The following is a 12,856-nucleotide window of genomic DNA, read 5'->3' on the forward strand; positions in this document are numbered from 1 at the left end:
TTGTTCAAAATATCATATTACGTTGTAAGTCTTAATAATTAATTTATAAAATTTATCTTTGTTCTAAGAATGACGACACTAGAAAGGTTATTGCACTCTACAATTGTTAATATATAGTAACGTATCGCCTGATTACAACCACAACTTTTAACTGTGTTTTTGACGTCTTGTGAAGAAATGTGTAAAAAATACATCATATTACAATTATTTTTAATGGAAAGGAAATAAATACTAACTGTCAGTACAGGTGGCTCTGTAGTAGTCGAAGTATTCAGGTTCATCACATTCACAAACAAAGGTTTGAAGGTCGTCAACAGTATTGCACTTAGCCTGGCCACATGCTTTTATCCCATTGTTTCCGTTCTCTGGATATTTACAGAAGTCCACTTCTGAACAGGTTTTATTACCAAAACCAGTCAAACATTCACAACTGTAGTCCTTCTCATCACTGCCGGGTATGCAGGTGCCTCCATTTTCACAAGGGTTTGGGTTACATGGATCTGGAGAAATCATTATAAAACAAAACAATAAAACTCTCTTTAGGCATACACTTTGATAAAACGTGACATTATATAACCTGTAGTTGTTACACTTTCCGATAACATGATATTATATAACCTGTATTGTTACACTTTCCGATAACATGATATTATATAACCTGTGATTGTTACACTTTCCGATAACATGATATTATATAACCTATAATTGTTACACTTTCCGATAACATGATATTATATAACCTGTGATTGTTACACTTTCCGACACATGATATTATATAACCTGTGATTGTTACACTTTCCGATAACATGATATTATATAACCTGTGATTGTTACACTTTCCGATAACATGACATTATATAACCTGTAATTGTTACACTTTCCGATACATGATATTATATAACCTGTAATTGTTACACTTTCCGACACATGATATAATATAACCTGTAATTGTTACACTTTCCGATACATGATATTATATAACCTGTAATTGTTACACTTTCCGATACATGATATTATATAACCTGTAATTGTTACACTTTCCGATACATGATATTATATAACCTGTAATTGTTACACTTTCCGACACATGACATTATATAACCTGTAATTGTTACACTTTCCGATACATGATATTATATAACCTGTAATTGTTACACTTTCCGACACATGATATTATAAAACCTGTAATTGTTACACTTTCCGATACATGATATTATATAACCTGTAATTGTTACACTTTCCGATACATGATATTATATAACCTGTAATTGTTACACTTTCCGATACATGATATTATATAACCTGTAATTGTTACACTTTCCGATACATGATATTATATAACCTGTAATTGTTACACTTTTCACACATGATATTATATAACCTGTAATTGTTACACTTTCCACACATGATATTATATAACCTGTAATTGTTACACTTTCCGACACATAATATTATATAACCTGTAATTGTTACACTTTCCACACATGATATTATATAACCTGTAATTGTTACACTTTCCGATACATGATATTATATAACCTGTAATTGTTACACTTTCCGATAACATGATATTATATAACCTGTAATTGTTACACTTTCCGATAACATGATATTATATAACCTGTAATTGTTACACTTTCCGATACATGATATTATATAACCTGTAATTGTTATATTTTCCGATAACATGATTTTATGTAACCTATAATTCTATAGTTTAGTATAACGTATGTTTTATAACCTGTAGTTATTACACTTTGGTATAACATGATATTATATAAACTATAGTTATTACACGTTGGTATAACATATTTTATAACCTATGAATTAGTGGGAGTACAACAAAAAGTAATGTAATGTTTATGAGACACAAGATAATTAAACACTATAAAAACAGAACATATAATTATAACGATAGTTCAGGGTAGTTGTTTTAGTAAGTGCTGAAATTGACATTACATATTTCATTTCTACTCACGTTCACGGTAACAAAACATGCCCAGCCTTAATTTTAAAATGTTTTATTCGCACCATAATAAAAATTATTTGCTACCGATTCCAAGAAAAAAAAATGCAACATTTTAAATTAAACATATTATTTGATTTATATTTCGTTATGCTTTAATTCATAGCTGTCTGACTTATCCATAACGCTTTTACGTTTGCTTCTTCTTTGTGAGCACGTACACGTATATACAGTAATAAACGTTTTTGGACAAACTGAGTGAAAAATTAATAATTCTTTTTACTTGTAGTACCAATTGGTAATGCGTATAAGTGTTGATAAGTGGGATTTTGTAAATGACATCAGATTACTTTCAAACCCAGCGAACAAGCACCTGGAAGCTGGAAAAATCACGAAGTTTCAAGTATTTTGCGAATGATCTGGATTCTAGGAATCCACAGATAGTATTTCTAACAAAGAAAGCACACATGTAATCATGAAGCATTACGTCTAAAAATAATAAGAGAAACACGTTGGAGATATTTTGGTCACGTTTTATTGTTGTTGATGATGCTATGGTTGTAATGTGGGTTGGTGATCCCCATTTGTTATACTTAAAGTTAAAGACACTTGTTAAAGTCTACACTAACCACTCTCACACAAGCACTAGTCAATTATTTTAGTTTTAAAGCTGCGACATCACTAATATAATACATTAGATACGCGGAATGGTTAACAGTACATAGGAAATAATTAGGCGACTGTTTATGTTTTACTACACAACTATACAGTAGGCTATCTGCGAGCTGTCAACCATAGGAATTGAGCCCCGAATTTTACTACCGTAAGTCCAAAAACCTACCACTGACCCACTGGTGAACATTCCTAAAGGTCGAACTATGATCGTGGACAATGTCGCTGAAGCAATAGAAGCTTTTCAAAAGGGGAAAAGAATGGCACTGACTGCACTAATTAAGATAAACTACCTGGAATTAAACATAAAGCTACACAATGGTTATCTGTGTTTTGTCACCTACAATATCGAAACCAGGTTGTAAGTCCGCAGACTGGTCACTGGGGAGCGCAAAATGAAGTAAAGGTATTATAAGTAGAAACGTTATCCTGGAATTATTTATTAAAGTAATTTATTTACTTTCGTTCTACATTAACAAATGCAATATTAATTAGTCTACATACAAAACTTGGTTCAGTACTTACTTGTTTAAGAAGTGGTAATAATTATTTCTTTAGCCCAATTCAATGAAAATAATTATAATTTTAATTATAATTTTCGTTCAACATTTTAATTTTAAGCTACTAAAGAATGGTACATCACATAATATATATACATATATATTACATTTCTGTTTGTTTGTTTTTTGAACTTTGCGTAAAGCTACTCGAGGGCTATCTGCGCTAGCCGTCCCTAATTTAGTAGTATAAGACTAGAGAGAGGGCAGCTAGTCATCACCACCCACCACCAACTCTTGGGCTACTTTTTTACCAACGAATAGTGGGATTGACCATCACATTATAACGCCCCCACGGCTGAAAGGGAGAGCATGTTTGGTGCGACCGGGATTGGAACCCGCGACCCTCGGATTACGAGTCGAATGCCTTAACACGCTTGGCCATGCCGGGCCGTTTACATTTCTATAACAGACAAAATGTTTGAATGAAAGAAAGCTGTTAAAATGTTTTTCTAATTTTTCTTCCCGTTTTATGATCAAAGACTGGTTTTGTTATTCTAATCATGAATAGATTAAAATATCTCACAAACAACAAACTGTAAATTGACAAGGCTTGTATAACAAGGTTTGTCGTGGTGAATTTTCGCAATATGAACAAATTAGAGATTTTTAATATTACATAATTCACAATAAATAATATCTAGTTTTATGTAATAATACACATTAATTACAGAATAGCAATTATTAATATACAAAAAAAAACAGTAAGTAATAGTTAACAGAGAGTTAAGTATGTCACATTAAACGATTTTGGAGCCTCACAACGTCGTTACAGTCTGCTTCGCTGCACCAACTCGTGTTCTATATTATGCCCGTCCATTTTGACAATAGTTTTACAGTATCATTTCCACAGCAAAATGCTTGGTCGTAAGGCTGTAATATAAAAGCTGATTACTTGTCCCTGCATGCTTTCCATAATACACCTAGTGTAGGAGGAAGGTAATTTTCCAACGTTAGTTTTAAAAGTTTGATTGCACAGAAATCCATAGATGCTGAGTCATATGACTTGAAAAGCACGTACTCATATGAAATAATATAAATTCCTGGTTCGTTCTTCAAATACTTGAGGTATGATATGGCTAAATGGGAGGTATGGTTACAAATCTTACCTAGATGGATTCATACCTTATTTGCCTTGTTTCCAGACAGAGATATTTACTGATTAAAGTTCATACTGGTACTTTTGGTAGATGGAGCTTTTGTCACCAGCGTCTATATCCGTGGATTCTAATACATTACAAGATGCTTCACTTTGTTAAACCATTCTGGTTACAACTTGTTACATATCTCTTTCTCGATGACCCTGGTTTCTTAATCCAATATTTATATTCCTTAATTTCCTAAAGTTGTGACGTACATGAGATATCACCTGTCCTGATCTGAGTTACGTGATCTGAGTGTATAACTACGTTGAACACGAAAAAACAATTATTATTGCCAAGTTACGAGCAAGTCTTTTCGGAGTGTGAGAAAACAGCCAACTTTGGGTATGTCTTTAATTAATCAGAGGATTACAATGATCTGATCATTATAAAGTAATTAGAATAAGCAAGTGTATAAACCGTATTTCTAAGTTAAATCGGCAATTGTAATAAGACATACAGGTGGAAGGCCAGAAGGAAAGGAAATTGCTATGTGTGGTTTTTTTGAAAGAAATAACAAAAGATACGAATCCAACTAAAGTAAGAACAGAGATTTGTTGTAGACAAAAATTAAATACAAATTTAGAGAGGCAAAAAGAGAAATTAATATGCTGCCAATAACCCATATTTAGATTTATGTATTATCAATTATCAGTAATAAACAGCAACGTTTTTATGTTTATACTGATACCAGTCAATTCCTGATAGGACAAAGTACGACCTATATAATTGGTTCACATCAGTGTTAAATATTCTTCACCAGAGTGGTAAACCTTGGTGGCATCATATTACGTACAAAATGTAACACAATGACAAAGGGTAGTACAGATATATATATACATATCTTTCCACCAAAATCTTGTATCGGAAAGTGAATAACTAATTTATATATTTGAAAACGAGTTAATAAAAATAGAAAAATCGTCTTTAATGTTACTTTTGGCCGAGTACTGTTCTTTAGGTTGTATATATGAGATTCCAAGTTTTTGCGTCCAGTTAACACGAAAGAAAGACAAAATATTGATATTCGTGTTGTTGGATCGTGGGTGTGTTATAAGAATGACATTCTAATCTCACGAGAGTGAGTTCATTATGAGTACATTTTTCAGGCTGCTTTTCTTCTAGTCAGCTACACTACTGGCACAGCGGTAAGCCTATGGATTTACAATCAGGGGATCGGTTCTCCTCGTTGGACTTAGCAGATAGTCCGATTTGGCTTTGCTATAAGAAAACATACACACACCTTCCAGTCTGACGCTTGTAAAATTAGGTACGACTGGCTCAAATATCCTGCGTAAAAATCTAGGTGAAACAGTATTTTATACAATATTTAACATATCCGTGACTATTACTTTCCATTTATGATTGTAATATCTCTATTAAAAGGATTATTTTACAATATTAGATAAGTATGTGAATCTGAAACAAACCTTAGGTTAGTATTATTGAGATCAGACAAAAATTATTGCAATGTCTTGGGAGATTTTAGAGTATTTCTCTTATATTGTTAATAGAAAGATGACTCTAAGAAAATTTACCACTTTGCTTTATTAACATTAATTTAATACACATAAGCGATCATACTTTAATCGTTGGACAAATATTTGTTTCATCGAAAGTTCCAAAAGGCATAAGATGGAAATAATAAATAAGTTAGTATTCCAAATATATATAATAATAAATAAGTTAGTATTCCAAATTAATTTCTAAATTTTTTCTGACATACACATTGTTCTAATTTTGTAGCTTCTGATCACGTTTTTATTATAACTTTTCTATAAACACGGTTATGATTTTATTAATGAATTCGATCAGAGGGTTTTGTTTAATAGTATTATATGGCTCATTAGTTGTATGCCTTTATCTATCATACACATAATAGTGAACATTCGAATTTTAAAAAAAAAGGAACCGGTCAGACACATTATACTCTATTGTCATATAAAGATACTTCTAGTGAGAAACGGCACTAAACCTAAAAAGTAAACAAAAATGTTTCGTTTAAAAGTAATTACAAATCTACACAATAGGATGTCTGGTGGGCTCTGCCAACCACGGGTATCGAAACCTGGTTTCTCGCGGTGTGAGTCTCAACTACAGGAGGAAAGAAATATGGAACATGTTTCTTCATTGTACAGTTTTCCACTTAAGTATAACCAGGATTTGGTATAAAGAACTGACAGCAGTGTTTAAGTTAATAACAACACAAATGTATCGTAAAGCGTATTACAAATAGAAGACAAATAATATTCGGTGTAAGAGGAGATAACGAAATGCCACTGTAAATAGTAAATAGTACAGCTATTTTAAGAAGATTTCATCAAAAAATTTAAATCATGCTACTTTAAAATTATGTAAATTCATGATTAATTAAAGGTTATCTCAAAACATTAAAATTCAATCCTCTGACATATTATTATAAGAAAAGCAAAAATGCTAATAAAACAGGAACTGTTGTTGTTGTTTAGAATTAAGCACAAAGCTGCACAATTGGCGATCTGTGCTCTGCCCACCACGGGTATCACAACCCGCATTTTCGTGTGTAAGTCCGCAGACATACCGCTGAGCCACGGGGGGGGGCTCAAACAGGAACAAACAAAATACTATAAATTTGTATGTACCGTCACATGGACCAAATGAACCTGTATACCAACTTCTATGAAGATCCGATCAAAGAAGGTAAGGTATTGGTAAAAAAGGAAAAAATCTCACTAGAAACATCAAATCGAAAAATGTAAAACAAGAATAAAACACGAACATAACAAATATATGTCTGTGTGATTTCTTATGGCAAAGCCACATTAGACTGCTGAATCCACCGAGGGAAATCGAAATCATTATTTTACGTTGTAAATTCGTAAAATTACTGGTGTACTAGTGGAAAACAAAACGGATATCGAAACCAAATTTATGAAATATGCAAATACACCCCGCGAGAAAGATACATGAATATAATACAGAAGATATCGCTTTATTTCGAAATATTAAAGATCATTTCAACAGAATAAAAAAACAAACAATTTCAAATCTCTCATCACATATTCTATGTTTAACTCCTGTGTCCTATTCGCTAATTTGTGAAGAGAAACAGATTTGATTAAATAGGTCATCCAATTATTTAATCTTATAGCATAATTAAATATTCTGCACAGCGAAGCAACTAGAAAAAGTTTCTAGGCTAAAATAACAAGTGTGAGTTTTTCCAAAATAAAAAAAACATTAATTATAAAAAAATATATTTTTTAAAACATACATTGATTTTATTTCCTTGAGAAATTTTATAAAAGTTGAACAAAAGCTTATATCATAAATTAGAGTACTTGATAGTACATTTATACAAGAGTATGGTATTTCAAATAATTAGAAACAAAAAGAGAAATAAACGGAAAACTAACCTGGTGGATCTTTACAGATTTTCTGCTCTTTATCGAACACTTTTCCATCCGGGCATTCACATGAGAAGCTGTTATCATCCTCATTTGGCTCACAGTTCGCTTCACCACACTCCTCATTTCCTATTTTTCCAGCCACTTCGTATTTACACAAATCTTTTTCGCTGCAAGTTTCGTCACCGTATCCATCCTCACACTTACACTTAAAATTAATGTTCTCAACGACAGAACAAATTCCGCCATTTTTGCAAGGATTAGGTGTGCATGGATCTATCATAGAAAGTTTAGAACTCGTATCACGTTTAAAACTACTAGGAAACTATATGTTATTTACATTCTATCTCTTGCAATAATAAATTAACAATCATGCGCATTAAGTATCATTCCTTAAGATACGCAGTGCAAATTGGAAAAAAAATATTTAATTTAAGATGTATTTTAATATCTAAAAACAGAGTTACGTAATTCTTATAAACAAATCCTCAAAGTTCTTCCCGAAAATATATTATAAATTTCGTTCATTAGTATTACACACTTTAAGTAGAGTGAAAATACTGGCATAATAAGTTTTCTAAAAAAATTTTCCACACAAAGACGAAAAAATTTAAAACATTGAATATTTAGGAACATCTCGTATTTGGTGAATGATTTTAAAATCACTTCTAACAAATATAAAAAAAACATAAATATTATGAGAAAGAAATAAAGGTTTGAGAATTTTAATATATAGTTAATCTTCTTGTTTTTTCACTGAGTATAAAATGTTTCACAGTAACTTTAACATATCGAAATTTATCTTGATGTAGAATGCGTCAGCTTGAAGTCACCTAACGATTTCCATTAGCAAACTAATTAATATGAAATTATCATTCTATCTAATTTGTTAAAGTCCTCTCCTTCGTATACGAGTTTTTTTGGGTTAGACATCTGTAAGTTTACAGTCACACCATACGTTTTCTTATGAGCTTCTATTTTACAACTCGACAAGAGAAACTGTTTGTCATTCGCAAAATGTGCTTTCATGGACCGAAACCGTGGAGCGTGAATTTCTTTTACGTTTTCGCTCACGACGAAGAAGATAATGATACAACTATGTTACGGATAAATTACAATGAACAACTACCATTACTGTATTTGTTCCATATGAAGAATTTGGCATAAAATAACGACGCTTTAATCTTTACTTGTATGAAAGAATCAAAAAATTTCTATATTTTAATTAAAGCTTCGTTTTAAAATAATCCTTTTCTTTACTCAAGGATTTTTTCATGAATATGTAAACATAGGATCGTTTAGATAAACCATCAATGCAGCTCTAAATTTACATATATATTTTTACAATGATAATAACTTTCGACGTTTAATCGTATTATTATTTCTTCTCCTACACGGATAACCAATGTTACTAATTCTTGTATTGATCATTTTTTAATTAGTGGAAATACTGTTAAAAATTGTTATTCTTATATTGTTGAGAGTTTTTTGACCGATCATTTTCCAATTGTTTTATGTATAGACATTTTATCGGATCTAGAACATGTCTCAAATGTTCAAAAGATTAAGTTTAATGAATTGAGTTCTTGTTTGAATTTTTCAGATTGGTCCTGTGTTATGAATTGTTCTGATGTTAATGTTGCTTATGATAATTTTGCTGAAGTGTTAACTGATTGTATTCAAAGTTGTACTACTACTGTTTCTGTGTCACGAAAGTTTAGAAAAATTAAGCCATGGATTACCAGTGAATTGGTTTTGTTAATGATTAAAAGAGATAAGTTAAAAAAGAAAGTACATCAATTTCCTGATGATATTTATCTAAAGATTAGATTTAAGTGTTTAAGGAATTATGTTGTTAGTTTGACCCGTAAGACTAAATGGACTTATTATCATAACCTGTTTAAGAATGCTAAAACTATTAAACAGAATTGGAATATTGTTAACTCTATTATTGATGTTAAAAAAAAAAGAAATTTTGTAATTTTGGTACTACTGATTTATCTGATTTGAATTATTTTTTTGTTAATGTTGCTAAATCTACTTGCTTCGATCCTAAATTTTGTTCTCAGGGCATGCCTCCTGCTCCTTCTTCTTCTTGTTACCTATATCCTGTTACTGTATCTGAAACTATGAATAATATTTTCTCCTTATCAAATTCAGCTTCTAATGGTGTAGATGGTGTTTCGGTTAAGATTTTGAAAGCTAATGCTAATCTTTTTGCACCAATTTTGACTTTTTTAATTAATTTATCTTTTACTCAAGGGAAGTTTCCTAATGCTTTAAAGTTATCATTGGTCATTCCTATTTATAAATCTGGTAATATTTCTGATTTTACGAATTATAGACCTATTTCCTTATTAATACATTTCTCTAAACTATTTGAAAAATCTATGAAGATTAGAATTTTATCATTTCTTGATAGACATTCGGTTTTGTCTCCTTCTCAATTTGGCTTTCGGCCTGGGCTTGGAACGGAGGTTGCTGTTGCTAAACTTGTGGAAAGTATTACAGAAGCTTTGGATTCTGATCTTCATCCAATTGCTGTTTTTCTTGACTTAGCCAAAGCTTTTGATTCTGTTAATCATAAAATATTGTTAAATAAATTATCTTATTATGGTTTTAGAGGCATTGTTTTTGATTGGTTTTTTTCTTACTTTCACAATAGAAAGCAATCGGTTTGTATCTATAATAATTATAGTGATTGGCTTACAATTAATGTTGGAGTACCACAAGGTTCTGTTCTGGGCCCTTTATTATTTCTCATTTATATAAATGATATTCTTTACCAACAGTTTTTTGGAGATATCCAAGCCTATGCCGATGATATTGCTGTTGTTTATAGTAAGCCAAATCTAATTAATGAAGCCATTATTTCTAGTGATCTTAATAAAATTAAAATTGGCTTTTCTGTAATGGCTTATCCTTAAATATATCTAAATCTTTTCTTCTTCAGTTTAACCTTTATGGTGTCATTCCAGCTTTTCCTTCTATTTTTTATCATTCTAGTGATTGTTATACTTACCCTAATTGTAAGTGTCCCAAATTGACTCAAGTTTCCTCTGTTAAATATTTAGGAATTATTTTAGATCGAAAATTAAATTGGCAATTTCATATTAATTCTTTAGTTAATAAATTAAAATATAGTTCTATGCTAATTTTTGAACTTAGTCATTGTGCTCCTTATCATATTTTGTTAAGTGTATATTATGCTCTCTTTCAATCTTTCTTACAATATTGTATTTCAATTTGGGGTGGCACATATAAGACTTTTTTAATTCCTATTCACAAGTTGCAAAAAAGTGTTTTCTCTCTTATTTTTACTCATAGGCTTGATACCGATTTCAGTGAATTTAACTCCCCTCTTTCATATGATAAACTTTATTTATATTTTTTAGCTTTATCTACATTGCATGTTTCTTTTAATAGGCCTTTTAAAGTCACTTCATATTTTACACGACTTCAATCTTTTTTCCAATTAATGTACCCACACCAAGTAAAACAGTTACACTTCATCAAAATCTTTATTTGGCACCTCGTATTCATAATTTTATTCCTTATAGTATAAGATCTTCTATTAATCGTGTTAATCAAAAGAAATACTTAAAACAATGGATCTTAAATACTGATGATAATATTCTGGGAACTTTATATTGATTTTGTAAGTTTTGATTTTACTTTATTATATGTTTAACCATCACAGGACGAGTTAACTCTTTGTTGATGGTTTTATATTGATATTTGATTTTTTGTGTCTAATTTATTGCTTAATAAATTTATTATTATTATTATTATATTATATTAATCTTCAGACAAATAATAATTAACTATTTGAATGGGGCTCGAATTTCAGGTCTCGTTTCTAAATATTAAATCTTTTGTAGATGATAACTTATTAAACAGGATCTTTATATTTCTTTAACAAGACTCTATTGCATTTTTGCTTTACGTAACTATTTGGTTTTTGTCAGAGTTTCATTTGAACATGGGAAATATTAATAATTTAACGTTGTTAGAAGCAACTGAATGATTACAGTTAATGGATCTGTGTTATCAAAATGTTATAATATAGTAATTTTTGTTGACCCAATAAGGAGTTTAGTCGTTTTTTTTCTCTGAAAAGAACAGTAGAGAGTATTTATTGGTTCTTACACTTATTTGTAAGTTGTGGGAAAATTATACAGAGATAAGGGCACAACACTTTATAATTTAATTAATATTTAACAAAATGTTTATTACTAATTCAACATTAGTAGTTATTTAAAGATATTGGAGCCGTTTCTTTGTATATAAAAGAATGTTATTTCGTTATTGCAGAAGACATTCGTTTCCTTTCTTAACAAAATATAAGTATTAAAAACATTAAACTGTATTCTATAAAAAATATGACGACGATTCGTCTGTAACTTTCTACCATACGTTGTATTTAAATTGGGTGACGAAAATAAGTGTTCACTGAAGTCTTAGAGAAAGAAAGACTTGACAGAAAACGATTTTAGTGAAATAAATCATAATGACTGACGGAACAAAGAAACCGTTCTACATTTGTAATACGTTTTCTTCCAAATGTCTACATTTTCATCATAAATGTTATATCTAAATCTCGGCAATATTTTTGTTTTAATGATTTCTAGTATTTTCAGATTCGTTTCCTGTCTCCCTCACTATGAAATTAAAAAGTTTATTTAAGAAAACAATCATAAGATGCGTAACTAAGAATACTGTTATCTATCATATATGACGACAGAAATATATTGAAATGATTTCACGATTCTTAAAGTATTTCGTATATCATTCAATTCAGTTCGTTAATTCAGAATTTATCTTTTCTTTGACCCGTACCAAATATATAAAAGGCGGCACTGACTCTTTTTATTTCCATGTTGATAATTTATAGATTAGAAACAGATTTTATTCAGTCAGTTCTCGAATTATCTCAATTTCCTTAGTAAACTTATCGACAGAATATAATTTATGATTCTCTACGTCAACACAATCAAAACCAACATATATGATAAATTGAGAACTAAAGTTATTTCCAACATTGAAAATGTTACTTTTAAATATTTAAAGTCATACGATAATATTTTATATTGTGGCTAATTTTATTAAATTTCACCAAATGTTTATATAACA

The 12,856-nt window shown here is 30.3% G+C and overlaps 1 protein-coding gene across 3 annotated transcripts in view; it reads right to left on the bottom strand.

Moving 5' to 3' along the window:
* LOC143224811 (uncharacterized) overlaps window positions 1-12,856 on the bottom strand; it is a 74,779-nt gene that overhangs the window by 42,349 nt on the left and 19,574 nt on the right. For 2 of the 3 annotated variants that reach the window (XM_076453139.1, XM_076453138.1), the window contains exons 9-10: window positions 7,733-7,999; window positions 237-500 (exon numbers count right to left, since the gene is read on the bottom strand). In XM_076453139.1, coding sequence (XP_076309254.1) covers window positions 237-500; window positions 7,733-7,999 — 531 coding nt within the window. The remainder of the gene's footprint in view (window positions 1-236; window positions 501-7,732; window positions 8,000-12,856) is intronic. The other variant, XM_076453140.1, reaches the window with a different exon arrangement.

Source organism: Tachypleus tridentatus, chromosome 9 (genome assembly GCF_004210375.1).
Source record: "Tachypleus tridentatus isolate NWPU-2018 chromosome 9, ASM421037v1, whole genome shotgun sequence".
NCBI classification, from domain to species: Eukaryota; Metazoa; Arthropoda; class Merostomata; order Xiphosura; family Limulidae; genus Tachypleus; species Tachypleus tridentatus.